This window comes from Xiphophorus maculatus, chromosome 10 (assembly GCF_002775205.1).
Source record: "Xiphophorus maculatus strain JP 163 A chromosome 10, X_maculatus-5.0-male, whole genome shotgun sequence".
Lineage (NCBI taxonomy): Eukaryota > Metazoa > Chordata > Actinopteri > Cyprinodontiformes > Poeciliidae > Xiphophorus > Xiphophorus maculatus.
Window position 1 is genome coordinate 20894295 of NC_036452.1, and position 25080 is coordinate 20919374.

A 25080-nucleotide genomic window follows, 5' to 3' on the forward strand; every position below is an offset into this window, starting at 1 on the left:
ATTGGTTTTATTAAATTACATTTGAATCTAAACATTTTAATTGTGAAATTATTCTACTATTCAACCTTTGAGCGAATGATTTTGTTTTAAATAAAAAAGTCAAATTGGTTAAAATGATTTCCACTTAATCCATATCAACAAGTTGCCTTTTATGTATTCATCGTGTTGGAGCTACTTATTTGGTCAAAAATTTTAAGTGGGTTGAATTCATTTCAAATATTTGTTTTTTATTACCTCATTTGTGGTATAATTCAAGTTATTTGAGGTAAGTTATTTTTATTATTATTGTCAGTTTTTTCTATTTAAGCAAGGCAAATAAAGCTACAGAACCTTTTCTATGAGTAAATGAGTAGGTAAAGGTCTGGAATGTACTGGGATGGGTGTATTGTTGTTCTTACAAGAGCAGGAAAACCATCAGAAAACAACAGAAAAGTTATTTTTGTTGCTTGTCTGAATGGATGAAAACCATGAGACAGAATTTTCAAGTTGAACATTTGACATGTTTTGCTTTACCTCTAGATATTGGCAAACAAAAGTATGCATCATAAAAGAAAAACCAGCATATGACGTTTCATTTTCAGCCTTTCAATCATTCTTTACATAGTGACAATTCAAGAACACAGAAGCATAAAACTATTAGAAAATTAATAAATGAAGACAATGTTGTTCATTTTGGATTGTGCTACTGTTTGCTTATTAAGTTTGTTCATATTATTAACAATTATTTTGGAAAGAAAGAAATATATCTATACAAATGTACGAACTGACTTGAATGCACCACTTTGCCGTAAAACACCGTTTAGAAGTGCAACTGACGAGGAACCGAATCTCAACGGGGGAACCCGAACTCGACACAACACCTGTTCGTAGTACAGCTTGTTCCCACAGCTGAGCTCTTCTTCCTCCTGATGCCGCAAAAACAGGCGATAACTGTCCGTTTCCGTCCACACTGCTTCAGCGGCAGCTGTTACCGTTGCAGTGGGACGCCCAGTGACAGCTGACGGGCAGCTAACACACCGTCAAACCGCTCTCAGTGCGGCGTCCAGCGGTGTGTCACATTTGACCTGGCGGCTGCTGCGGTTAGCCTGACAGCAGTGTTAGCTTAACTGCAGCAGCGAAACGGCCATATACAGTGAAACACGACGTCATAAATAAGCAGCAAAAGACAACAGTGGCAAACTTAAGGTTTCTTTTTTCTCTCCAATGCGGACTTTTTGTCGGCTTGTTCCAGGCGCAGTGACTTCGGAGAGGTTTAGCGGTCGTTGGCGGCGGCAGCGGCGGCGATGTTGCTATGCGCGACTGCAACCCGCCTACTCGGAAGAGGGAAAACTTTGCTCCCTGATCCGTTTAAGAGGATCGCTATGAACATGTCGTCCTCCTCCGCCGCCGGTAAGAGACTGCGGGTCCTGGTCGACATGGACGGAGTGCTGGCGGACTTCGAGGGGGGCTTCCTGAAGAAATACAGGGCCAGGTACCCGGACGAGCCCTTCATCACTCTGGAGGACCGGAGAGGCTTTTGGGTGTCATTGCAGTACGGCCAGCTCAGATCCGACCTATGTGTAAGTAAACGGTCAGAGAGAAGCAGTTTGTTTTTTAAACAGGGATACATTAAAGCTACTACCCCATATTTTTTGTGTGAAATAAATCAAACTCCGCTTTGGCTGTAGTTTGCCGTCTTTAGTCACGCGCCATCGTCAGATTTTCAGTTATTTTTGGTGAAGTTTTGTAGATTCTTATTTAATTAAAATAAAAATATACTCTCGTCAAAGCAAGTTCTAGACCTCTGCTGGCATCACACAATTAATGCCACCGATTTATTTCCGATCATGTCCAGTTGTGTTTTTTTTTTTTCTTCTTTACTCATACCATTTATATGGAAGACAATTACGCCACTGGAAAAAAAAAAAGTGAATTATTTTAATCTCAGAATTCTGTACAAAATGTGAGATTAAAAACAGTATTTTAAGATAAAAAGTTAGATTTTTGACAGAGAAAAATCTGAATTATAAGGAAAACGAGACTAAGACTTTTCCACAGCGTGTCAATAACAAACTTGACCTTTGTTCCTTCTTGTTGTTACAGTACAGGCACACTGACGCTAATGCAAACACACGTGATCCAGTACTCCACCAGGTGTAAACTAACTGTTTTCCTCTGTTTCCAGGAAAAAGCCATCAGTATCTGGGAGTCCAAAAGCTTCTTCATAGACTTGGATCCTCTGCCTGGAGGAGTGGAGGCGGTGAAGGAGATGGCCAGGATGGATGAGTAAGAACAATCAGAATACTTGCCGGAATAATAAGGCGGATAAAAACTTGTTTACACCAGTTCATCCGTGAATTTGCCTTTGACTGGTTCGATTGAACATTGCCTCAAACGCTGAATTTTTTTTGTTTCCCACTTCCATCAAAAGTATCAAAACTACCCACCAACAGGATGCATGTCAATGTACTCTTTTGGAGCTTATTAAATCTGATGAAGTCGAAGCATTTGCTTTGATACATAAATTAAGTTATTCCTTCAACTGATTCATTTTCTGTTTTACTAAATACTCTTACTTCTTTTTAGGAACCCCCTGTGCATTTTTTTGTCTCTTATGTGTTATGGCCTTTGTTCAAATCTCAAAATCAATCAAAAACAGAATCGCCGGGACAGACGTAAACGAAAACCAAAAGCAGTAAAAACCCTCAAAGTGTAATTGTCTCAAAAAGAAAAAGATTGACCATTTTGGAAAAAGAGCAATACATCGTCGGCATAGAGGATAATGTTACAAGTCAAATTAGTCGTTACTCAGTTGATTCTGTTCTTTGTTTTTTAAGCACACCTGCTAGTGGTTTGATAAAGATTCCTTCACATGTAAGCAGCACTGTCACGTGCCTTTGAGGTTGAAACTACCAGAGAAAATTTCCAAAACTAAGTCAGCTTCAGTGTAGCCTCACAGCTGGACGTTTCAGCTGGACATGTTTATTTTTTTCCCCTCAACCCCGAGTCAATTTTTGCACTTGTGTACATGATGAGGCAGCGGGAGACAACTTAGATATGGGTTTCTATTGTCAACAGGTAAACAGGCCAAATTGTACATTTAGTAAGTAGAATCGAATCTAATATTTGGCCACTAGAGTGCAGTAAAAACAAGTTAATCAATTTGTTATACCAGGATAACTTTTTCAAGCCAATGGCAATGTCCTTAGGCAGAAAGTAGGGTTACTGTTACCTCACTGAGGGAGTGCTTCTTTGCTATACACAAATAATTGTACAGATCTCCCAAACAACCAATAAAATAACTTGGTGACATTAAAGTGTCCATCCTTGTACTACCTGCAGATTATAAGTCTGGCATTGATGTTTTTCTTGGACAGACCTCTGTCATCTTTGTGTCTCTTTTAGTCATCAACCGCATTATTGAAAAAAAAACCTTCACATAAGCAAACTGCCTCGGTGGTGAGTGATTTTGCAAGGTTTGTGACACCTTCTTCATCAGTGATGGTGATTTTAGACAAATGCACTCAGGAGCCTTTTTCTTCTCCTGAACCACTTTGGGACAAGCTCCTCTCAACCCCACCTTAGACAGCCATTACATATTGAAAGTTTCTATCAAAAGTGATCACTCTGGATGTGTTTGAGCTCTTCATGTGAACTGTTGCCACCTGTTTCCAGCGTAATACAGAGGCTGTGTGGGTGGCATATGCAGCTGGAATGGAAAATGAATCGCCATGCGTTCCCACTGAGCTCTTGTTGTTTCCTTCTGTCCCTGCAGCACAGATGTCTTTATTTGCACCAGCCCCATTAAGCATTACAAACACTGCCCATATGAAAAGGTGAGCCTCCTGTTGATCAATAGCATAGAATCTTCTGCTTCAATAATCATTGAAGGGATTTTTTTTCCTAACATCTGACACCTTGATTGTGTTTGTGCCTGCGCATGTGTGTTTTTTCCAGTACGCCTGGGTGGAAAAGCATTTAGGCTGCGACTTTCTGGAGCAGGTCATCCTGACCAGAGATAAAACCCTAATTGCCGGCGACCTCCTCATAGACGACAAGCCTGACATTCAAGGTGGGCTTTATGGACTTGCATTGTTTATTTTGTGACATTCAATGGCTCTTAGACTTAGCAACGCTTTGAAAAAAGTATACTTAATGTCAGCCTGAGCAAAAACAGGTTTGTAAAGCAGGATTTTATTTACTTATTTTATCTACTAAGGGGAAACAGCCTGACCAACCAGAAAAGTTGGTCAGGATAAAAAATAAAAAAAAGATATCAGCCCTCTCCGAGTAGAACTCTGATGTATAAAATTTCTCTGACAATAAATAAAGTGTCTGTCAGTCTCTATTTATTTACTTACCAGCCACACGTAGGCCTGGTTAATCAGCAAGAACGTCCAGCCCTTAGGGTGGCACCTTTAGCGCAGTTGAGTCAAGCAGCATAACAGTGATCCAAAGCACAGCAGGAATCCACCCCTGAAAGGCTTAAAAAAGTAAATACATTGTGTGAGTAACCTAGTCTAAGTTTGACTGAGAAGACTCTCACGGACTCTTGACAGTTGTTGCCACCAAGAGGTGACGCAACTTATTAGCTTTAAGGGGAAATTACTATTTTCAATAGAAGGGGATTGTTACATTTGCAGTGATACATAGCCTTGCAAATGTAATCAGTAGTGGTACACCAAGTACAGTTTTCTGGCTGATCTTTCCCCCCCATCGAAATGGGTTACTTTGGTAGGAATATCAGCCGGGCCAATCTGTGAACAGAAGGAAAAGTTGTAAACTATAAAGTCGATTTTCTGCGCTGCTTTAACATTATAGTCCAACTAGAGTTTTTGCGCTGACAGCGGAGGAAGTAAACAAGTCCTTCAATCGGCGTTGGCCACGCTTCCAAATATTGAATTAAAATCAGCAGGCGCCTCGTTTGACTCGGCACTTCTCTCTTTGCGGCAGACGACTGTCGTTTACAGCAGGCGCAATTTCCGGTTAGCTGCATAGAGTCGAACTGGATCATCTCATACATTACGGACAAACGTTAGTGATTGGGTAAAATTTAAAACTTCAACAGACTGTACACCTTCAGGAAGCAATTGTTTGTCAATAGCCAAGGGTCCAGACCACCTGTATGGAACAAACCGTAGAACAAGGCACTGGTTTTTGCCAGGATATTTTAACTTGGTCTGGTGTGTTAAATCCCAATGAAACCCATTTGAATTAGCAGTTGCAACACACATTTCATATGTGTATCCATGTGTCCCACTCGTCTTTGACTACAGTTGCTCTGAAACAACCTGGATGCTCCTAGTTAAACACAAGTGATGAGTTATATAATCTTTCATGTCTTGATCAGGTGTGGAGTCCACACCAGTTTGGGAACACATCCTGTTCACCGCCTGCCACAACAAGCATCTGTCCATCGGTGCCTCCCAGAGACGGCTCCTGTCTTGGTCGGATGACTGGAGGGGCATCCTGGACAGCAAAAGGAAGTGAGGGACGCCACTCATTCCTCGGCATCATAGTAACCGGGGCAACCGGAATGCAAGGCTGATCGTCCCCCTGTTGAAGTTGCAACAACGTCAATGGACCAGCATTTCCTTCCCTTGTTTCTGAAGAAGAAAACTAAAGTCAGTTGTTGGGAGAGAAGAGAAAGTTCACTTATTTCACCACCAGAGGGCAGCATGACACAGGCCAACCACACTTCCACTGAACAACTCTAAAAAGCCGCAGGTCGATTTTTTACAGGGCCAGACCGCATTGATGGAAGTTTTTGGTATTGCTCTCTATGGTTTCTAAATTTGGACCTGTCTGCTCAGAATCCATCTCGTTTTGTTTTTGGCCTGCTGTAGTGGTTTATTCATATGCTCATTACAAAAGGCCAGTCCCATAAACGTGTCCATGCACTGTGATTCACACACAAACATCAGGGCGCTCCACTACACAGAAAAACCAACAAACAGAGCCGTAAGAGCTGGTGAACGTGAGCACAGGAGTGTGACATCAGACCTGGGATTACGGTAACGGTTATAGTTGGTACTTCTTTTACCTCTACTTAAGTGAAACACCACTGTAATGTACAGAAATTTACATCCACTCATAACTGGCATGCATGTTTTACTTTTAATGTTGCATTTAAATATGACCGTATAGGGAAAAAACATTAAAAGTTTGGCACCATGGACTTGCTTTTTTGATATCCTATGTAAATTAAGAAGAAAGAAAACCTCATCTGATTGAGGTTGAGGGTTTGCTTCTCAAGTTTTCCAATTTTTTCACATTGACCTCAAATCCACAATTAGATGGTTAAGAGATTAATACAAACAGTTGTTCCAACTGGGATGTTTGACGGCTGACAAAATCCATAATAAATTCAAACTTCAGCCAAAAAGAAACGGTTCAAATTCGTCACTGAAAGCCTTAAATGAGCGTGAAACCGATGCCAGAGACGAAGGTATGTAAACTTCTGACCACCACCACTGGAAAGACGGATGATCTGGAGGAAAGTTTTGTTTTTATGCTATTTAAAAACTTTGGTGCTCTTTATTTTTTTTAGCATTTCACAATGATCTATGCATCTCACTTCACCCACTGAGGGAAAACGTACTCGCACAAACATGTTGCCAAAAACACGTAGAACAAAAATAGCGAGTCAAAACGTCTGTTCTTTGAAAAGATTTCCTGTTCTAAACTATTATATAAAATAGAATTTTTAGAAATGCCAAGTCATTTTCAGTCAGATGTTCCACATGAAATGTACTATGTGTATTTTTATACTGTAGCGTGTTTACATTCGCACATAAAAGTAGATGGAGGGCAGAAACTTTGACCTAACTGCAAAGTGTTAGATTTATTGAAGGAAGACCATTTTTGAGTTGAAAAGCATTTCAGAACGAAGTTGCCACAAAACAACACAAACCTTTTTTTTTACTTTACTGTTTTAAGGAGCTTGTTGCTCTCCATCATCAAAGTTTTTGAGAAGATATGGTCATTAGATTTGGGCCTGGTTCAATCTCCAACTTCAAAACGGTTTCTGTCTCTTCTGTTTTAACGTGTTGTTTTCTCCACCTGAAGCCGGTGAAAAATAAATAAAGGACACTTTAACATGTCTTTTTCTTTATCTGTTCATTCCTGTTCACCCTGCTGAAACAGACGGTGAGGCAGACAGTTTGGACAGATGTTGGGAAACTTACCCACCCCTCAGAGTTTTGAACGTTCTCCCTGATTTTCATTCTCACATTGTCGGATCTTTGTTAGCCTTTTTTTATAAGAGGCTTTTTTTGTTTTTAGAGAATTAATACCATAAAGTATTGGTGATTAAGTTGCTTCCAGCTGTTTGTGTTTTGTTTTCGTTTACAGAAACTGTCTAGACATAATACAAGACAAGACTTTTCTGAATGGTAAAGACAGAATTAGTGTCCACTTTTAGGTTTCTTGGGTAATTATCAGTGGTGGGATGTAACAAAGTACTAGCACTTTGTTACTGTACATAAGTACATTTTTCATGTATTTGTACTTAAGTAGATCTAATCGTGGGTACTTTCGACTTTTACTCCGCTTCATTTTACAGTAAGTATCTGTACTTTCCACTTCACTGCATTTCTATAAAGCGTTGCGTTACATCCCAGTCGCATTGCCCTTTTTTTTCTTTGTTCGTTAGTTTGAAAGTAATCAATGATTTCGGTGCCTTTGCCTCCACAGAAATCATGCTGAGGTTTATTGCTAAATGTAAATGGAACTAAGATTCTCTTTTTGCTAAACTTGGAAGCCTGCAAGTTTACAAAGGACTACGAAGGTAAATCAACGTAGACAGATTACAAACCACAGTGGAGTGAGTTCAGCAGTATCTAATTTTTGATCATTTTTGTATTTCCTCTAAGTTAAATATTAAACTCCTCCACATCCTGGTTATTGAATTAATGTTGGCGCCATGTGAATAATCTCCACCTCATATTAACATTTAGTCACATTTAATAAATTTGAATACGGGTTCCGATGAGGCTAGTTTGTCAGATTTTAAAAAAGAAAAAAAATCTTAGGTAAGTATTCAGCATAGTTCATATTAGACCCACATTTCTGCATTAAGGTTTTTTTTTATAGGTGTTTTATCTAATCAGAAATGTAATGGTTTCATTGGTTGTAAAATGGCTTAGGCCTTAGTCACATATGACTCTTCTATATTAAAAAACAAGGTCAAATGTGAGGCCATCTCTCTGACAGTTTCAACGTGAGCAAAACTAGAGCGTGCAAGCAATGAGGAAACAATGAGTGGATAAATGACACCTTGCAGTAAATGCCTGGGAAAATTAAAATCTGTTGTTTCATGTCAGGTATTTAACTTTTACTAAGGAGCATCTCTGTCAAACTGGCTAAACACAACTTAACAGATGTTATCTGTTAAGATAACATCTGAAGATAACCCTGTTATCTTCAGGAATGTGTGGGATTTACACATTTATCACGCTGCTCCTGTCACAGGGTTCAATGACATCCACATTGAACATTTGGTTCTTCCAGCACAGTGGACGGACCACAGTGCTGGTTCTGTTGGATCCTGGCACAACATTTGACAATGTTGACCATGAGGTAGAGTTGAGATTTGAGAGCTGGGTCATACTCTGGTGTAGTGCTTGACTGGTACGAGTCTTACCTAAAGAACAAGGAATTGGCTTAGCAACATCTCATTGGACCAGACAGTCACATTTGGAGTACCCCAGGATTCAGTCTTGAGGCCCCTCCTATTAAACTATTACAGATAGAAACTGTTGATCACATCCGAGTTCTGAGTGTATTCAGACCTGAACCTCCAGAAAGACATGAACACAAATAAATTCATTAATTTAAGTGGTACATGGTAGGTGACAGTCATAGCAGGAAGGGCATGCCATTGATTGGCCCGATCGATTCAGACAAATTTGAAGTTGATGAAAAGTTAGTTTTAACTTTTGCATCTGAGGTCAGCAGTGCAAGTCCCTACCCAACTGTGGAAAAGAGCAGAGAAGAGTCGTTCATTTGCAACCACACAGCTCTCTAAACTCCTGTCCAGTTTGTTCGCTCAAGTGTAGAAATGTACGATGGTGGGGAGAATTGCGCGTGTGTGTGTGGGGAAATTAAAATCTGTTGTTTCACATAAGGTCCTTAATCTGATGTGACATGCTGCAATAGGATGTGAGCTCCTGTTGCAGCGTGTCACACGAAGAACCTGATTGTCTACATATAACCTAACCCACGCTTACAAAAGCATGGGGTACTGGTAATATAGGTCACACAGAATTGCTCTTAGCAATAGTGTGTGGCTAACTTGGGCCACACAGTATTGTTAAAAATGATTTAAAAATAAAAGAAAAAGATTTCAGAAGGGCAATTTTTTCCCCCCGTCCAGAATAAAAAGGGCAGGTGGTCTAGCACCACCTAGTGTCTATCTGTACACAGCCTGGGGATTTGTATTGTGCAAACCAGTGTGGCTTGTACAATACACTACTTCAAACTGGATTAACATGTCCATATACTTGCTCTGCTGGATTTTCTTTTTTAAGATACATTGTTGGTACCTTAGAGGGTACACCCATCTAAAAGCATTATAAAAGAATGACAACATACACCTTTCCATTTATTTCCACTGATCTTCAACACAGGAGGATTCTGGATATTCAGTCAGGTAAATAACTGAAAACATTCAAAGAGCCTTAACTTTCTAATAACCTTGCAATAGATTAAATTTGTGTTTTTTGTAATCACAGGGTAGATCACTCTTCCATATCTGTATCACCTGGGTATTATAGTTACACTAGCAAGTATGACCAAAAGATATATATCATATGACCAAAAGATATATATCATATATATATATTTTTTTTTTTATTCCCATGTCCTGCTGCAGCATACCACATAAAGAACCTGGATGTCTACATATAACCTAACTTTTTCTATTACTGATAACTCCTCGACCTCCATTATGTGATTCAGTTTCGTTGTAGTGTCTGACAGATTTTTCTTCTTTTTTGCTTCACTTTCTTCATTACGACATTCTGAATATGATATTGATTACTGTAATTCAAGAATTAAAGTGTCACTGACACAATACAGCCACTTATTGGGATAATAAAATGTAATAAAAGCTTACATTTGAAAAGAGGTGAGCTTTTATTCTATGTACACAAAAGCTTTTAATAATAAATATTTCATACAAAATACTATAAATACAGAGTGCCATCGTTTTCGTCTTTAGTAACCGGGTTAAACGACAGCACCATCTTGTGACGTAGTCAAGGTAAGTCAAACCGTAAACAACTGAGACTGAATATACACAATGCGAGGAAGTTGTGAGCAATTTCAGCGAAGATTTGAGCGATTTGTCTGCAGTTTTTGAGGAAGAAGCTGGAGGAAGCGATGAAGAGAGACCCAGTTGGCCCAGTACTAGAGACGAAATCAGCAACACTGTGTATTTCTATTATTCTCTGAGGAACATTTATTGTTCAAAGCTTTTGTGCACACAGAAAAGCACAGCAGTTCATCTTTTCAAATCATACAAGTGGTTTTATTATGTCAGTGACACTTCCAACTATTTCTTGTATTCTAAGGCTGCTTTGAAAAAACAGGCAAAATACATAAAATGATCAAAAATTAGGTACTGCTTACCTCACTCCACTGTGGTTCGTAATCTCTCTACGTTGATCTAGCTTTGTATTCCTTTGAAAACTTGTAGGCTTCCAAGTTTAGCAAAAAGAGAACCTTAGTCATCATCCAGTTAAAGATGTTGGTGAAACATAAACATTTTAGGAATTTACCAGGTGATCTGAAACAGCTCCATGTGACCAAAACAGAAAGAAAAAAAAATCTGTCAAGAAACATTTTTTCATCCCACTGCATTTATATATGTAAATATTCTCTTTTATATTGTGGAAATGTTTAATTGTTCATTTTTTAAATGCATTTTTAGGCAAAAAAAAATGGACTTTGTGAAAGACATTGTGGGAGTTGTCAAAACAATCTATGAACTGGCTGAGAAAGTAAAGGCCAACCAAAGCCGCTGGTGTCGCATTCGTGAAAGAGTAAAAGCCTTGGAGGAGCTGGTGGACTCAGCTGACAAAAACATTCTCGAGAATGAGCAAGTACAGAAAGCCCTGGAGGAGCTCTTACACGTTCTGAAGTCAGCCCAGGCGCAGATTGGTAATTACGCTAACGCAAGTTGCTTCAGGCATGTGATCAAGTCCAACAGCTATGAAGAAGAATTTGACACTTTAAATAAACGCCTTTCTGAAGTCTTTGAGAGGCTCTCTCTAGCTCTGCAATTAGACCAAAGAAGTAAATTGTTCAAGGTTTTTGAGCTGGCCAACAGGCAGCAGGAAGATGAAGAGGACCGGAAGAAAGACATCAAGGAATTGCAGAGACGTAAGAAAAACTGACTTTATCATCACTTTTGAGAACAGCCCAAAAATCCCAGATGTTGGGTTAACCTGTCATTCTAAATTACCCACAGGGTGAGCGTGCATATATGATTGTTGTGCATCCATGAAATGGACTGGTAGACTAGTCCAAGTTGCCCCACCTCTTCCCAATTGACTGACAGGGAATAGACAACTTAATTCTGTAAGGACGGCTACTTTCATTTGTTGAGAGGCCAAACGTACAGAAAAAAATCCAAACAGGAAAATTTAGAGACACTTGTTGGTGCAACAACTTAGTGCACCAACTAACATTTGTAATGTCTTCTTCCAGCTTGTTTAGTTTTAGCTTTACTGTTGCTGAAGGCCAAGAAAAAAAAATCCTATAAAACACATGAAGATAACACAAAGATTTCTGGCAATTCCAGTGTTTATGCTTAATGATCCAGCGTTCAGTTTTACCTGCTTTGTTACATCACCGTTTCTTTGTTCCTCAGTTCTCATTAACTACAAGGAGTCCCTGGATGTGATGCAAAAAGATCTCGAGGAGATAAAGACCAACGTCATTCATTCTGTGGAGTTGTGTGAGTAACTTTAACGTTCTCCGCATGTTGGCATGCTAGACGCATTTTCAGTGTTAACTCTTCGGTTTTATATCTTCTGCTGTTCATTCTAGCTGAATATCAACCTCACCAACACCTGCCTTAGGGCGGTCCATCCTACACCTTTTAGTACTCAGAGCTTAACTTTTTTTTTTTTTTGGCTGGAGATCCCTGTTCACCAGATCATTGGAGAGTGAATGTAGGTTTTCAATAGGAAATTTTAAGGCCCAAGGCTAAAAGTCCAGTGTTCTGATCTTGAGTCACGTTATCACTTAAAACTTTTGATGCAATTCTCCATCATGGCAGTAAATAAGTGCCATAGTCACCAAGATGAGTAGCAATGCCAGACATACGTTTCATCAAGATGGTTTATTCGCCAGAAAATTGATTTTCCAGATACTCAAAGGGTATGCTCTGTCCTAAACCAAATCATTTTCATTAAACTTGCTTTTTGCTCAGTGTATAAACTCCAGTGGCGGGTCTCGCATTAGGTGCCTGGACCCTCGGTGGGGGCTCACTGATTTAATTCACCACTATAATGTTACAGATACACAATCCAATACTGTAGTAAACAAACAAAAAAAGCAATACAACAAGGTCTGGTATTACAGAGGTTTATTCGTCAGTTATAGGACTTCAAGCATCATGCTGTAAATTCATCTATCAGCCCGGGTATTTAAATGCGTCCTGAGTGAGCACATGGATCCTAATTAATTGAATTGTATCCAAATAAACAGAGAGAAAACAGCTAAAACCTTATTACGGAGATTTCCTTCTGATTTTGTTATATGATTGCCACTGTATTACAACAGGATGTTTATGAGGAGCGCACAAAGAGACGGAGGAAGGCGGGAAAACAGGGAGAGGGTATTATATACTTTACTCGGTGCTGCTTATTCATCAATTAGCCTACTAATAATTAATTATGAACTATTTTTCGAATACTGAGAGTGAATACTCTTGTCATTAAAGAAAGAAATCCAGTTAGGACAAATCCAAACTTCTACACTACGGCCAACTGTGCCAAAAAAAGAGAAAATAAAGCCCATAATACTCACTCAGCTGCTGAATGTTTCTTTATAGACAGTATCCCCCTTCCTCTCTTTATGCAGAATACCGGTAACTTCAATGACTCTCATTGAGCTCATCTCTTCGTTTTACTTCCATCAACAAAACCTTCTTTGCTTTTGTTCTTATCTAATCCCTGCCATAATCTGCATAAATCTAAATGGTACCGCTTATTTTAGCTAATCGGCTTTCATTTTTTAACCAATCTTGAAGCTGATTGGTTTGTTTCCTTGTCATTTTCACAGTGAAAAACCCCAGACCTCCAAGACCAGAAGTCAGAATGATTAAACCAGAGGAACTGACGTATATCCCAGATTATCCCAAAACACCATTCATGAAAACACCCAGAGCAGAGATCTACACAGGAAGATTCAGTCACTTCCCAGTGGCCATCAAGAGATACACCGAAGCCTTGAACGCCAAACCAGAGTTTGTGCAGCAATTCAGCTGAATATTGTCATTAAAAAGCATCAGACCATACATTTAAGCAAACATTTTTACAGAACAGCTTTTTCTAACATATTTCTTACAACCACATAGCATTACGACCACTGGCAGCTAAAGTGAATGAACTGACCATCGTTTTATCAATGAACTTTGTGTGTCTGTATGTGTGTGGGTGTTCAAGAGAGAGAGATGATCAGATCAGGTAGATGTGGACCTTTAAAATTGCAGCTCTTAAAGGTGATCTTTGCAGTGATCAGTATCAGTCAAAAGTGGTCCAAGGCACCAAAAGGACCATAAATGATAAAAATCATAAGAACATCTGTGGAATGTTTTGAACAAACAAATTCAATCAACGAAGGCTCCACCTCACTGCTGATCTGACTTGAACAATCTGCTGCTAACTTCTTGATGCCAGATGTCACAGCAGACCCTTAGGGGTCTGGTGGACAAACAATTAGGCAGTGGTCATAATATTATGCATGGTCAGTGTACCATGTTAGGATCAACCAGTGCAACACCATCACACATGCACAGTCTTAATAAATATTCTCCTGAAATACAGGCAGATAAAGTCTGAATTCTTCGCAGAGGTCGATTCCTTGAAACAGTTCGAGTCCCCCAACATCCTGCGAATGTTTGGCATATGCATCAAAAATGAGGAGCGTAAGTAGTGACGAGTTCAGTGTTTGGTGGTACCCAAACAAGCAAAATAGCAGATCTCCTTTTACCTGCTTTCAGGTCCAAACCCGGAATACTACATCATCATGGAGTACTGTGCACAAGGAACTCTTCAAAATTTTCTGTTCTCAAGACAAGAATTGCCCTGGGACAAGAAAGTTGGTATGTGCCTGGATGCAGCACAGGGTGTTTACCGGTAAGTCTCCCAAAACACATTCTTTGTTTGTACTCATGTTTAATTTATGATAAACTGAATATTAAAGAAACGTGTTGGGGGGATACAAGCCTAAAAGAGTTTTACGCAAGTTGTAAGAGTTTGATGCAGTTAGTAAAAGTAAGAGTCTCTACCAGCCCCAGCTCCAGAGGAAATCAGACTAAACAAGCTTTTACTTTAATAGAAATACATAAACAAACCTTTATGTAACCTTAAAATTACCATGTTTGACACAAAATAAACAATAAGGATGTAAACAATGACATGTATAAAATATTGAGTAATTATGCTCAGATTTGCACAAACATTAGCTCATACATTGCAGAAATCCAAGGTTTCCAATTTCTGAGGTCTATTTATTTAAATGTAAAATCCATCTACAAGTCACTGCCCAGTGCCCAGGTGTAAAACCGGCGCGAGCGTCTTAGAGCTCATGTTGTGTTTGAAGGCGGATCGGAAAAACACGTTACGGGACGTTAGAAATGGATTAATGTTAACAATGGATTAAACAGTCGTCACAGCTGAAAAATGTGTGGGAGACGGAGTGCAAAGATGCAGGGAGTGGTATTGAATCGAGATAAAAATAGAAAGTTGGCTACTCTCAGGTAAAAGAAAAAAAAAAAACAGCTTCTAGTCGAGTCCATGGCTGACTCCGTAGGTGGGAAACGCCCCCCAACGCCCGTCCATGATCTGTACATAATAGTGGCCAGAAGCAGTACCATGTCTGATCTGCTCTTGTCCCTTTGGCTATCCGCTTTGGTACATTCATCATGAGTTAGGCTCTCATGTGAGCAGTAATAAATCTTAGTATCTATGAAAACCAAATCTGTTATTTTTTTGCTGTTTAACAAATAATTTGCACTGCATATTGTCACCGACATAACTGATCAGAAGTTCGAGGAAGGAAGAGTGACACATATACGGTAGGTGGAGATCCCTGTAAAAACAAACTATGTGTTAGCTACTTTAGGCTCGTAAATGCAGTATGTCGGTATGCAAATAAACTAAACTGTTTCAAATGGTTTCATGGTAAAGTAAAAATATCTGCAATAATGTCTCCTAGCCTGCATCATGTTTCTGGCCAAGAAAGTAAGCTTCACATGAACATCACGAGTGAAAACTTCCTTGTGGATGAGAACAACAAAGTCAAGGTACCAAGTGCCCAAGGATTTTTTTTCATGGCAACTCTCTTGCACTTCTCATGCTGTTCTTTTTTTTTCCAGCTGGGGGGTTTAGAACACTCCCAAACGGTGCAGTCACTGAAAAAACGAAAAGAGCAGGAACACAATGACCAAAACTTCAGCTCTATGTGCTACTCCGCTCCAGAGCTGCTCATTAACAAAGACCACGAATACGGCACAGAGTGTGACATCTACAGGTCAGTGACATCCCTGTTCAGTACCTGCAGCGTTACTTTCTCAATATGGCTGGATAAGCTTAATGTTTAGTCATTTTTTATGCACGACTTGTTCATTAACATACTTTCCAAAGGTGCTTTCCCCACAAATTATAGACATTATATGTATATTAATTGCCTCTTCTTATTCATATACCTTTTAATACCTTCCCACTGAAAAGACTAGTGTGCAGGTTTAAAAGTGGCTCTGAAGCCTGGCAACATGTCTGCCAGAGGGCAGTTTGGTTTTGCTTCATGGAATAAACGCAGACAGAGAGCAGATTGATGGAGACTTGGCAAACAGATGGAATCAGTTCTTATTTTGTCAAAACAATTTAAAATGTTTTTTCTTTCAGTTTGGGAATTGTGCTGTGGGAAATTGCCACTTGGAAGAAACCATTCCAAGGTAACCCCTGTTATGACTAGCAAGTGCAAGTTAAATTCTTTAAAAAAAAAACACTTGGCACTCTGTTGTGTCCTTTAATGACATTTTTGTGATGATTTATTTCTTTAGGTTGCTTTCTCTAAGGCCAATTAATTTTGTGCTACTTTCCTGCACACAACCTGTATTTTTCATTGCCTATAAAGTTCTTGTTTCTTCTTTCACTGACATTTGTGGTTTCTTAATCTATACTGAGTGTGCCAGAACTTTTGGGGGATTTATACACGCAGTCAATTATAAATTTCTAAATATTAGGACCAGATGTCCAACAATGTCCATGCACTGTGCCCATTTGTTCAACACATCCTGCGGATGCTTAACTGGATTCAGGTTTATGGAATTTGACAGCCTTTCAACACCTCAAACTCTGAGGTGCTAAATGCTAAAGTTGTTGATAGCATCCACACAAACGGCGAAACCCAAGGTTCTCCAGCATAGTGTTGGCCAAAGCATCATATTGCCTTCATGGGCTTATCTTCATTATTTGGTGCATCCTGGTATCAAATTAAGTCACAGACATTATTTTTCCAGACTGATCCTTCCTTTCATTCCTTTCTTGTTCAGCTCTAGTACTCAAGTACCAGCAACAAACTCTGTCCTACTGATTATGAAACCGTTTTCTCCTTCCAGATTTCAATGGTAACAAAAACACACTATTTCAAAAAGTGTGGTTCAAAAAATACCAACAGCCCCTTCCCCAACACTGCCCTGAATCTCTGGAAAAGGTGATCAGTGCTTGCAGGTCCTATGATCCCTTTCAAAGACTGTCTGCTGGAGGTAGATAATCTTCATTTTTATCACTCATGTATATTACTGTGGCGGCAGGCACAATTACATGTTGGTGTTGCTATGGAAAGACTTACAAATCTTTGAGGGTATGCATCTTCTTTTTGTTTTCATCTGCAGCGTTGGTGGATAAACTACAGCTCTGCTTGCTGGAGGTCCAGAAACTGTGAAGCCCCTCTACAAACTGCATTCCGTGGGAAATCCCATTTTATGATGTTTCTGTGTTGCTGTGGTTTGCTTTTATTTTTTTATAAGTGCTCTTGCAGCTTTTCTGTGTGAGATTTAAATAGGTCACTATAATGACAGGAGAGTAAATGGGACTATATTCTTCATGAAAATCTTCTACAGTAATCTTCAAGGTGGACTTTGCTAGTAGCGGATCGGATCCGGGTTGAGATGGTACCTTTCTCCGTGGAGTTTGGATGTTTAAAGGGTTTTGACTGTCATTTTTAGCTAGCTACATGGTTTTAAAACATGTACTGCCACTGCCCTCCATTAGTAGTGTGCTTTAGCTTGGGTTTCTCCATAGTGGCTGTGTGACATTAGAGCAAAAACTCCCAGTGTAGCATCCTTCTCCACAATCTTTTAGCTTTTATAGCGAGGTATAGAACATGCATACTAATGCAAGGAGTGATCCTATGGTGATTGACACGGTTAATGTAAGAAAATGAATGATATCCAGATCCTATTCTATAAAACATCCTGTCCCAACAGCTTTTCTGTCAAAGGGCAAATGCTCTGGAACACATCACAAGGTCATCTGAAAATTTTTTTACATTTGTTTTAGGAATTCTTAAAAATGTTTGTTTGGGATCCAATGTGGGCTAATGTTTGATCTGAAGCGCTTGGTTTCTTCTACTGTGTGTTTTCTTTATGATGTCTCTGATCCGGTTGTGGTACTCATTCATTATCCAGATCTGTTAAAAACATTTTTTGTTATCTTTAAGTTTAAGTCAATAAAGGGTATTAAAATTGCATTTGTCTCCATAAGCTCAGTTTTTCAATGTGGACACTTTTTCATTATTTGATGGAAATCAAGTTTAGTGTAAAACAGTCACATGCTTCTGGGACATTCGTACTCACACACACAACTTTCAAACACAGTGCAGACCGCCTGCTGGTGCCTGTGTTTAAAGAGCAAATCAAATTCTAAGAAGCCATGGTCCAAAAACATTTGACGATTAATTTTTTTGGCACTGCACAACACAGACACACATGCAACATTTGACCCTGAAATGAATCCAGAGTCCAACAAAGACAGGAAGACAACAATTTGTGCTTAGAGACAAGTTGAACTATGAAGATATTCCAACATTTATCTTGTTGGGAGAAACACAAAGTATCAGGTAAAAGTCTACACAGGCAACCGAGCTCTCAAAACTAAGGAAAAATGGGCCAATTTATTAGTGCATCCCTAATATTCATGCCTCTTCACTTTAGCCATGTCATAACCACAGACTTTAATGGATTTCATTGGGTTTTAGTGTGATAGACCAACACAAAGTAGAACATAATTGCAAAGTTTGGAAGTTCAATTCATTGAACCCATAGGTATACTACCACAATGTGTAACTTTGGAGATGTATTCTGAGGATGATGTTCAAGTTTAGTTTTTCTAATTCTCTCCTCTTCATAAGATCAGATTCTTTGGTCTTCTTAATGCTGCTTGCTCAGTAATGTTCTCTGATGGCTACTGTATATAGCCGAGGGTCCAGACCCTCTGCATGGTGCAAACCATAGAACAACGGGCTGGTTTTTACCAGGATACTTTAACTTTGTGTCTATTGTGTTAAATCCCAAAAAAATCCCTTCAAAATTAGCAGTTGCAACACACATTTCATATGTGTATCCATGTGTCCTGCTCGTCTTTGACTACAGTTGCTCTGAAACAACCTTCTGGATGCTCCTAGTTAAACACAAGTGATGAGTTATATAATCTTTCATGTCTTGATCAGGTGTGGAGTCCACACCAGTTTGGGAACACATCCTGTTCACCGCCTGCCACAACAAGCATCTGTCCATCGGTGCCTCCCAGAGACGGCTCCTATCTTGGTCGGATGACTGGAGGGGCATCCTGGACAGCCAAAGGAAGTGAAGGACGCCACTCATTCCTCGGCATCATAGTAACCGGGGCAACCGGAATGCAAGACTGATCGTCCCACTGTTGAAGATGCAACAACGTCAATGGACCAGCATTTCCTTCCGTTATTTCACCACCAGAGGGCAAAAGGACACAAGCTGAGAAGTTGCACTTGCTTCTCACACTTCCCCTGAAAACCAACTTTAAATGTTAGCATGTTAATTTTTACAGGACCAGACGGCATTGATGGAAGCTTTCATTTTGTTGTTGCTAAATTGGAATCCATCTCGTTTTATTTTTTGGCCTGCTGTAGTGGTTTATTCATATCCTCATTACAAAACTCCAGTCCCATAAAAGTGTCCATGCACTGTGATTCACACACAAACATCAGGGCGCTCCACTACACAGGAGGATGAACAAAAATAGCCTCGCAGAGCCGTAAGAGCTGGCAAACGTAAACGCAGAAGTGTGGGCTTATTATAATGGTTATTCCAACAGGGATGTTTGAAATCCACAATACATTCAAACTTCAAACAAACAAACAAAAAAATAATGGTTCACCTTCATTGATGAAATTTATGCCAAAGATGAATGTATGTAAACTCCGGGACAGCACTGGAAAGGCAGATGATCTGCATGGGACAAATTAGGTGCTCTTATTTTTTATAAGCATATTAGCACATACACGTTGCCAAAAAAAACAAAACATGTACAACAGAAACAGTGAGTTAAAGCTTCTGTTATTTGGAAAGTTTTCCTACTGTAAACTATTAAATAAACTAAAAATGTTTAGAAAATCCAAGTCATTTTCAGTTAGATGTTCCACTTGTCCCATGAGATGTACAAGCTGTATTTTTTTTTTTTTTTACTTTAGCATGTTTACATTAGCACATGTGAGTAAATGGAGTGTACAGGTTTGAAACTCTGAACTAACTCCAAAGTGTTAGATTTATTGGAGTGAGACGATTTTGCATTGAAAAGAATTTCAGAACTAAGTTGTCACACTGAGGCCACAAAACAAAGCCAGCCTTTTTATTTCAGTGTGCTTAGAAGGAGGTTGTTGCAAAGTTGTGAGAAGAAATGCTAATGGATTTGTGTGTCTGTGCCTGGTTCAATCTCCAACTCCACATTCGGCATCTATCTTTTCTGATTTAACACATTGTTTTCTCCACCTGACGACAATAAAAAATGCATGCTTTTTTCCCCCCCTTTGTCTTCTTGCTTGTTTTAACAGGGTGAACCAAAATGAACAACAGATAACACAGTTTGGACAGATGTTAGGAAACTCACCCACCCCTCAGAGTTTCACCTCCCAGCATGGTGGGGTGGTGGGAGAGTTCAGACATGATGGGGCACACCTCTTTGTCCTTGCTGTTGTCATTTCCTCCATCAGTCCATGTCATATCAGAAAAAAACATATTGAATTCTTTTGAGCAGTTTTCCATAATCTTCTTTCTACTTTATTGTTACAGCCAGATAGATTTTGCAGAGTATAAAAAACTTCTGATTAAGCTTACTGTAAATTGCTTTTGTTTCTGTACTTAGTCCATTCCTCGTGTTTTCTTTTTTCTTTATTCTTGTGTCTTTTCTGCTGTCCTTCCGTTTTATTCCTTCCTTCCTTGTGTTCTTTCTCTGTTCTTCCCCTCTTAGCACTTTCACCTTGATTAAACAATTTCTTCCAGTCATTGTGGGGGCAAACAAATTAAGGTCCTGATGTGTTATTTTACGTCACAGTAAAATATAATTTAGCTTTTTGTTTAGCAAAAGCAAAGAGTTACACTGTTATTCTTAAAATAACGTAGAAAAATGTGAAAATCAAGGGTGAAAAAAGTAGGCTTTGTTATCTGCAACAACTTAATGGCAAAATATCTTTTCTTAAAATGTAGCTTGAGGACTTTGTTCTTTTCCTTCAAAAATCATTTTCCCCTTAACTATCATTAAAATGAATTGAGTCTATTTAACTGGAATGTTAAAATCCAGAACTTATATCTACATATAATCAGACATACACTCTAAACACCGGAGCTGTGTATTTACTGATGAATGTGTTCCACAGAATCTTTGACAAACAAGTTGACAGAGGTGTTAATAAATGTGAAACTACCAGCTGACGTATGTTCAATGTGAACCAGACAAGTTGGACTTTAAAGTAGAAGGGATGAGGTGGTTTAGTTTATAGCATATAACATATTTAAAGCTTGTTAAATTCTCTTCAAGCGGGATAATTGGACTTAAACTCTACCAAAGAGAGAGTGGCATGACATAACATGACGAGCTTTCCCTCATCCTCAATCATCAGCCAGTTGGATCAGCTGGTTCATTTCAGATTGGACTGTGGACTGTTGGAGAAGAGAAGGGCAAAGACTTCAGGAAGCTGAAAACTCACAAACACGACTCCTTTTTCCAAAAAAAAGCTCTTCCATCCTGTTTGTGACCTGATGAACTTCCATAATGTACTTCCGAAGGTAGTTAACCCATCTAATGGATCAGCTATCGCTCAGCTGCTGGAGGCTTCTGAGGAGGAACTCGTCCAGAGTGTTCCAGCTGATCGCCCTTCCAGCAAACAGTCAACCATTGAAAAACGCTTCTTTAGTGTACATTTCAGATCAGCCCCTTTGGTACATTGCTGAGCAGACAAAATGCAAAACCGCAGCCTTTTGCTAATCTTCATCAGTCATTCTGCTGTGCAACTGACAATGTAAAAAACACAATACTTTGTGTCAAATATGGGAAACTGGATTATATATGGACTCCTGTGGCAGCTACCATTTGAAACAACTAGGCAACATTCAAAGCAGGGTGTGGTAATAACAAGAGCGCTTGACTATTGTCAAAACATAGTGGTTCATGTCCAAAACCCATAAACACTAATACTGGACCACTTAGATCATATCCATGACATTAACGTAATACCACAGTTTAGGAGGGACTGATGCAAACGCAAGAACATTGAAGGCTGTTTATTAGCCTGATTTTGTCCTTTACTTGTTACATACTAAATAATAATAAAAAAAAGTTCCACATGTTGACCTCACATAGAGAAGTAGCTCTTCTCTTGGTTTCTTAAGAGTATGACAGCGATGTGATCCAATAGGCTTCCAAGAGATCACCTTGAATTAAGACTGAAGGAAAGCAATATGCTTTTGCAACTCTGCTTATCACCTTGACGAGCTCGTCACATTTTAGATGAGAATGACAGAGATATTTTTACGTAGAATATTTGAGAATATTGTTGTGTGAGAATTTGCCAACTGAAGTTTAGAGATCGTTGCTGTAAATTACAGATCATGTTCGGCTCCTGATTTGGATGGTGTGTTTTGTGAGAGTCTCGCCAAACATGCCCCGATCTCTGCTGGAGGGTGTGGCCTGCTGCAGATTGCAAGCCTGTCTCTTCATTACTATGCATAATATGCAATCTCTTCATTACTCGAACCAGTCTGCACCTGATGATCAACCCTTTGTTGGTTAGACTCAAGCCCAACTGTTTCTTTGTTATTCCTACTGACCTCCAGGAGCAGAACTAGATTTTCATACAAGGGATGGCCAGAGGAAAGGTTTTACTGGGGGTCCACATATTAATAAGGGGAAATATTTTGTTTCTCTAACCTGGTTCCTCGAGAAAATGCCTCTTATGATTATTATGACATGGTCCGTCCCGATACTAAAGATGTGACTACCTGGTGACACGTTAAGATTCGCACAGACTTTAGCTCATATGTGCAGAAATCTAAAAATGTGTCCAATATCTGAATTCTATTTTTACAAATGCAAAAATCAATCTACTCAAGTAAGATTAGACATAGTTCAAAAATATTAGTCAACTAAAAACAAAAAGCACAGTGAGGTAAAACTACTCCTGTGAGATGTTTTTTGGTTTGTTTTTCAAAAAGTTACTCAAGTAAATATAACCAGAACTACCGACCTCTGAACATACAGGTCCTGGTCATAAAATTAGAATATCATGAGAAAGTTGATTTACGTCAGTAATTCCATTCAAACAGTGAAACTTCTATACTATCTTTATTTATTACACAGACTGATGTATGTCAAATGTGTATGTCTTTAAATTTTGATGATTAGAACTGAGAACTAATGAAACGAAACAAATGGGCAATGCCTCCCCGATGCCCACCTATGCCGCCAGGGCTGGTTTCAGCAGCCATTTGACCATTTGCTTGTATTGAAATGTCCATTGCTACCTTATACAGCCTAACATATCTAACACTTTAAATGGTTTTATTTTCGTCCCAATTCTGATTTCTATCTCGTCTCAAACCAGAGCGCTCTGAAAGCAGCAGAGGCAAACCCCCGATCAGAGATAACGGTAATTAGGTTGAGGTAACAGACGTAATCACACGTGAACTGCCAGGCGTCAGAGCTCTGAGGAGATCCCAAGCAGAGCGATAGAGCTGAACTGGACTGAACAAGAGTTTCTCTCATGAGAATGTACTCCTACTGGACATTCAACAGCACACTTTGTATTGCTTGCTCAGTGAGGATATGATGCACATGATGTGCCCTCGGGGACCAGGGAAGGCGCCACATGTGGTCTGTGCTAGAATTAGTGTTACCGTCTGAATTAGACTTGGCTGGAAAAAACTGGAACCGCACAGTAATGAGCACATAAACTACTGTGGAAGGGGTCAGGTGTAGCTTTTTCTGTTTGCTTACTTGTATTTTTACTTTCATTACATCCCTGCAGCTACATCCCACACTCTGTTATCCTGCCTCTCTGTTTGTATTGCTCTCCTTCCGTTTGGCTAATTGCTTTATGGGTGAGGGGAAAAGTATGTTGTATAAGCTATGTTCCAGAAAGCTTCATGTGTACAATCAAGCACACTGCCAATGTGCTTTGTGGACCACTAGTTCCTCTTTTTTTTGGAGGAACTCAGGTTTATAACTCACTTGCTAATATTGCCGGGAAGTTTCATCAAATGATTGTGAGAAACCCGATCGAAAGGTAGAGGAGGTGTTAAGATTAATTCATAAAAATCCTTCAGGTTTAAACACTAGTTCTTTAATCGAGGCACTTTACCAACAAGTTATTTCAGTTCAATCACCCATATGTTCCAATTTATCCCAATTATCACACAGTGCAATAAGTTCAGCTCAGTATTACAATTAGCGTAAGACATTTCTATGAAAGGAAACCCAGTAGTTTTCATCGAGTCATTTGTTCCTCCTGGACGACCACATAGTGACAGCAGAGAGTCGACTGACTTTACAGCAATCCCTCATAACAACACAACGCTCTTCATTGAAGCTGAGCAGCCAGGCAAGGAAAGCATTGATAACAAAAGCAGTCTAGGACCTGTAGCAACTCTTGTAGAGCTACAGAGATCAACGGCTCAGGTGGGAGAATCTGTTGCAGTTTGCTACAAGCCTTGTGGTGGAAATATGTGGGAATAAGTCATTTGCTCAGGCTTCTTGGAATACTTGCAAAATTATGTGACAGAGCACTGCACACCACACCCTGCAAATTAACAAATGCTTCCAACGTCATATGAAAACTAATTGTCACAACATGCTTTAAACATGTATATGTGACACACATGTCATTTAGTTGGGCTTCTTCCACTGGAGAGTGGCAGTTCAAAACAAATACATGTGCAAGTCTTTTCTGCATGTATGATTTTGATTTCACGTGCTTACGATTCACATGCAAGTGAAACACCCACAGCTGCTGGCATGTTAAATCTGAGTCAGTGGCAAGCATGTTTTTACCGGTGCCACACTGGCTATCCATCCAAACCAAGCATAACCGGTTTATTGGCATCTGTCTGTCAACAGTCATTTTTCCGTCCATCTGTGTAGTAACAGGACACAGTGTTTTGCTAAGCTGGTATTATGGGCGGAAGTCAAACAGAGCTAGTAATTACTGTAAAAATACACCCCTGCACTCATTGCCTCTACAGCAACACAGACAGGGCTGTTTTATGAGTATTGTATTTATGATCAAGGGGTAAGATCTGAGGCTCAATTCAAACTCTGTCATCCCCTTAGACCTGAC

The 25080-nt window shown here is 39.4% G+C and overlaps 2 protein-coding genes across 2 annotated transcripts; both read left to right on the forward strand.

Annotated features, from left to right (window-relative positions):
- The first annotated feature begins 1283 nt into the window (after positions 1–1283).
- Positions 1284–7082, forward strand: nt5m (5',3'-nucleotidase, mitochondrial). The gene is made up of 5 exons (XM_005815444.3): positions 1284–1559; positions 2165–2265; positions 3755–3815; positions 3937–4051; positions 5330–7082. The coding sequence occupies exons 1-5, from the start codon at positions 1284–1286 to the stop codon at positions 5467–5469; spliced, it is 693 nt and encodes a 230-aa protein (XP_005815501.1). The 3' UTR covers positions 5470–7082.
- A 2474-nt stretch (positions 7083–9556) lies between these two features.
- LOC102229646 (mixed lineage kinase domain-like protein) lies at positions 9557–17949 on the forward strand. The gene is made up of 11 exons (XM_023340595.1): positions 9557–9631; positions 10913–11364; positions 11855–11941; positions 13273–13456; positions 14037–14137; positions 14213–14348; positions 15430–15517; positions 15590–15744; positions 16119–16168; positions 16835–16981; positions 17111–17949. Exons 2-11 carry the CDS (start codon positions 10923–10925, stop codon positions 17158–17160), a joined length of 1440 nt encoding a protein of 479 aa, XP_023196363.1. The 5' UTR covers positions 9557–9631; positions 10913–10922; the 3' UTR covers positions 17161–17949.
- Positions 17950–25080: the final 7131 nt, after the last annotated feature.

Coding starts and splice junctions, on each gene's coding strand:
- nt5m (XM_005815444.3), top strand. CDS start 1,284: ATGTTGCTATGCGCGACTGCAACCCGCCTACTCGGAAGAGGGAAAACT. Junction 1,560..2,164: donor AGCTCAGATCCGACCTATGT/GTAAGTAAACGG, acceptor CTCTGTTTCCAG/GAAAAAGCCATCAGTATCTG. Junction 3,816..3,936: donor AACACTGCCCATATGAAAAG/GTGAGCCTCCTG, acceptor TGTTTTTTCCAG/TACGCCTGGGTGGAAAAGCA.
- LOC102229646 (XM_023340595.1), top strand. CDS start 10,923: ATGGACTTTGTGAAAGACATTGTGGGAGTTGTCAAAACAATCTATGAA. Junction 11,365..11,854: donor CATCAAGGAATTGCAGAGAC/GTAAGAAAAACT, acceptor TTTGTTCCTCAG/TTCTCATTAACTACAAGGAG. Junction 15,745..16,118: donor ACAGAGTGTGACATCTACAG/GTCAGTGACATC, acceptor TTTTTCTTTCAG/TTTGGGAATTGTGCTGTGGG.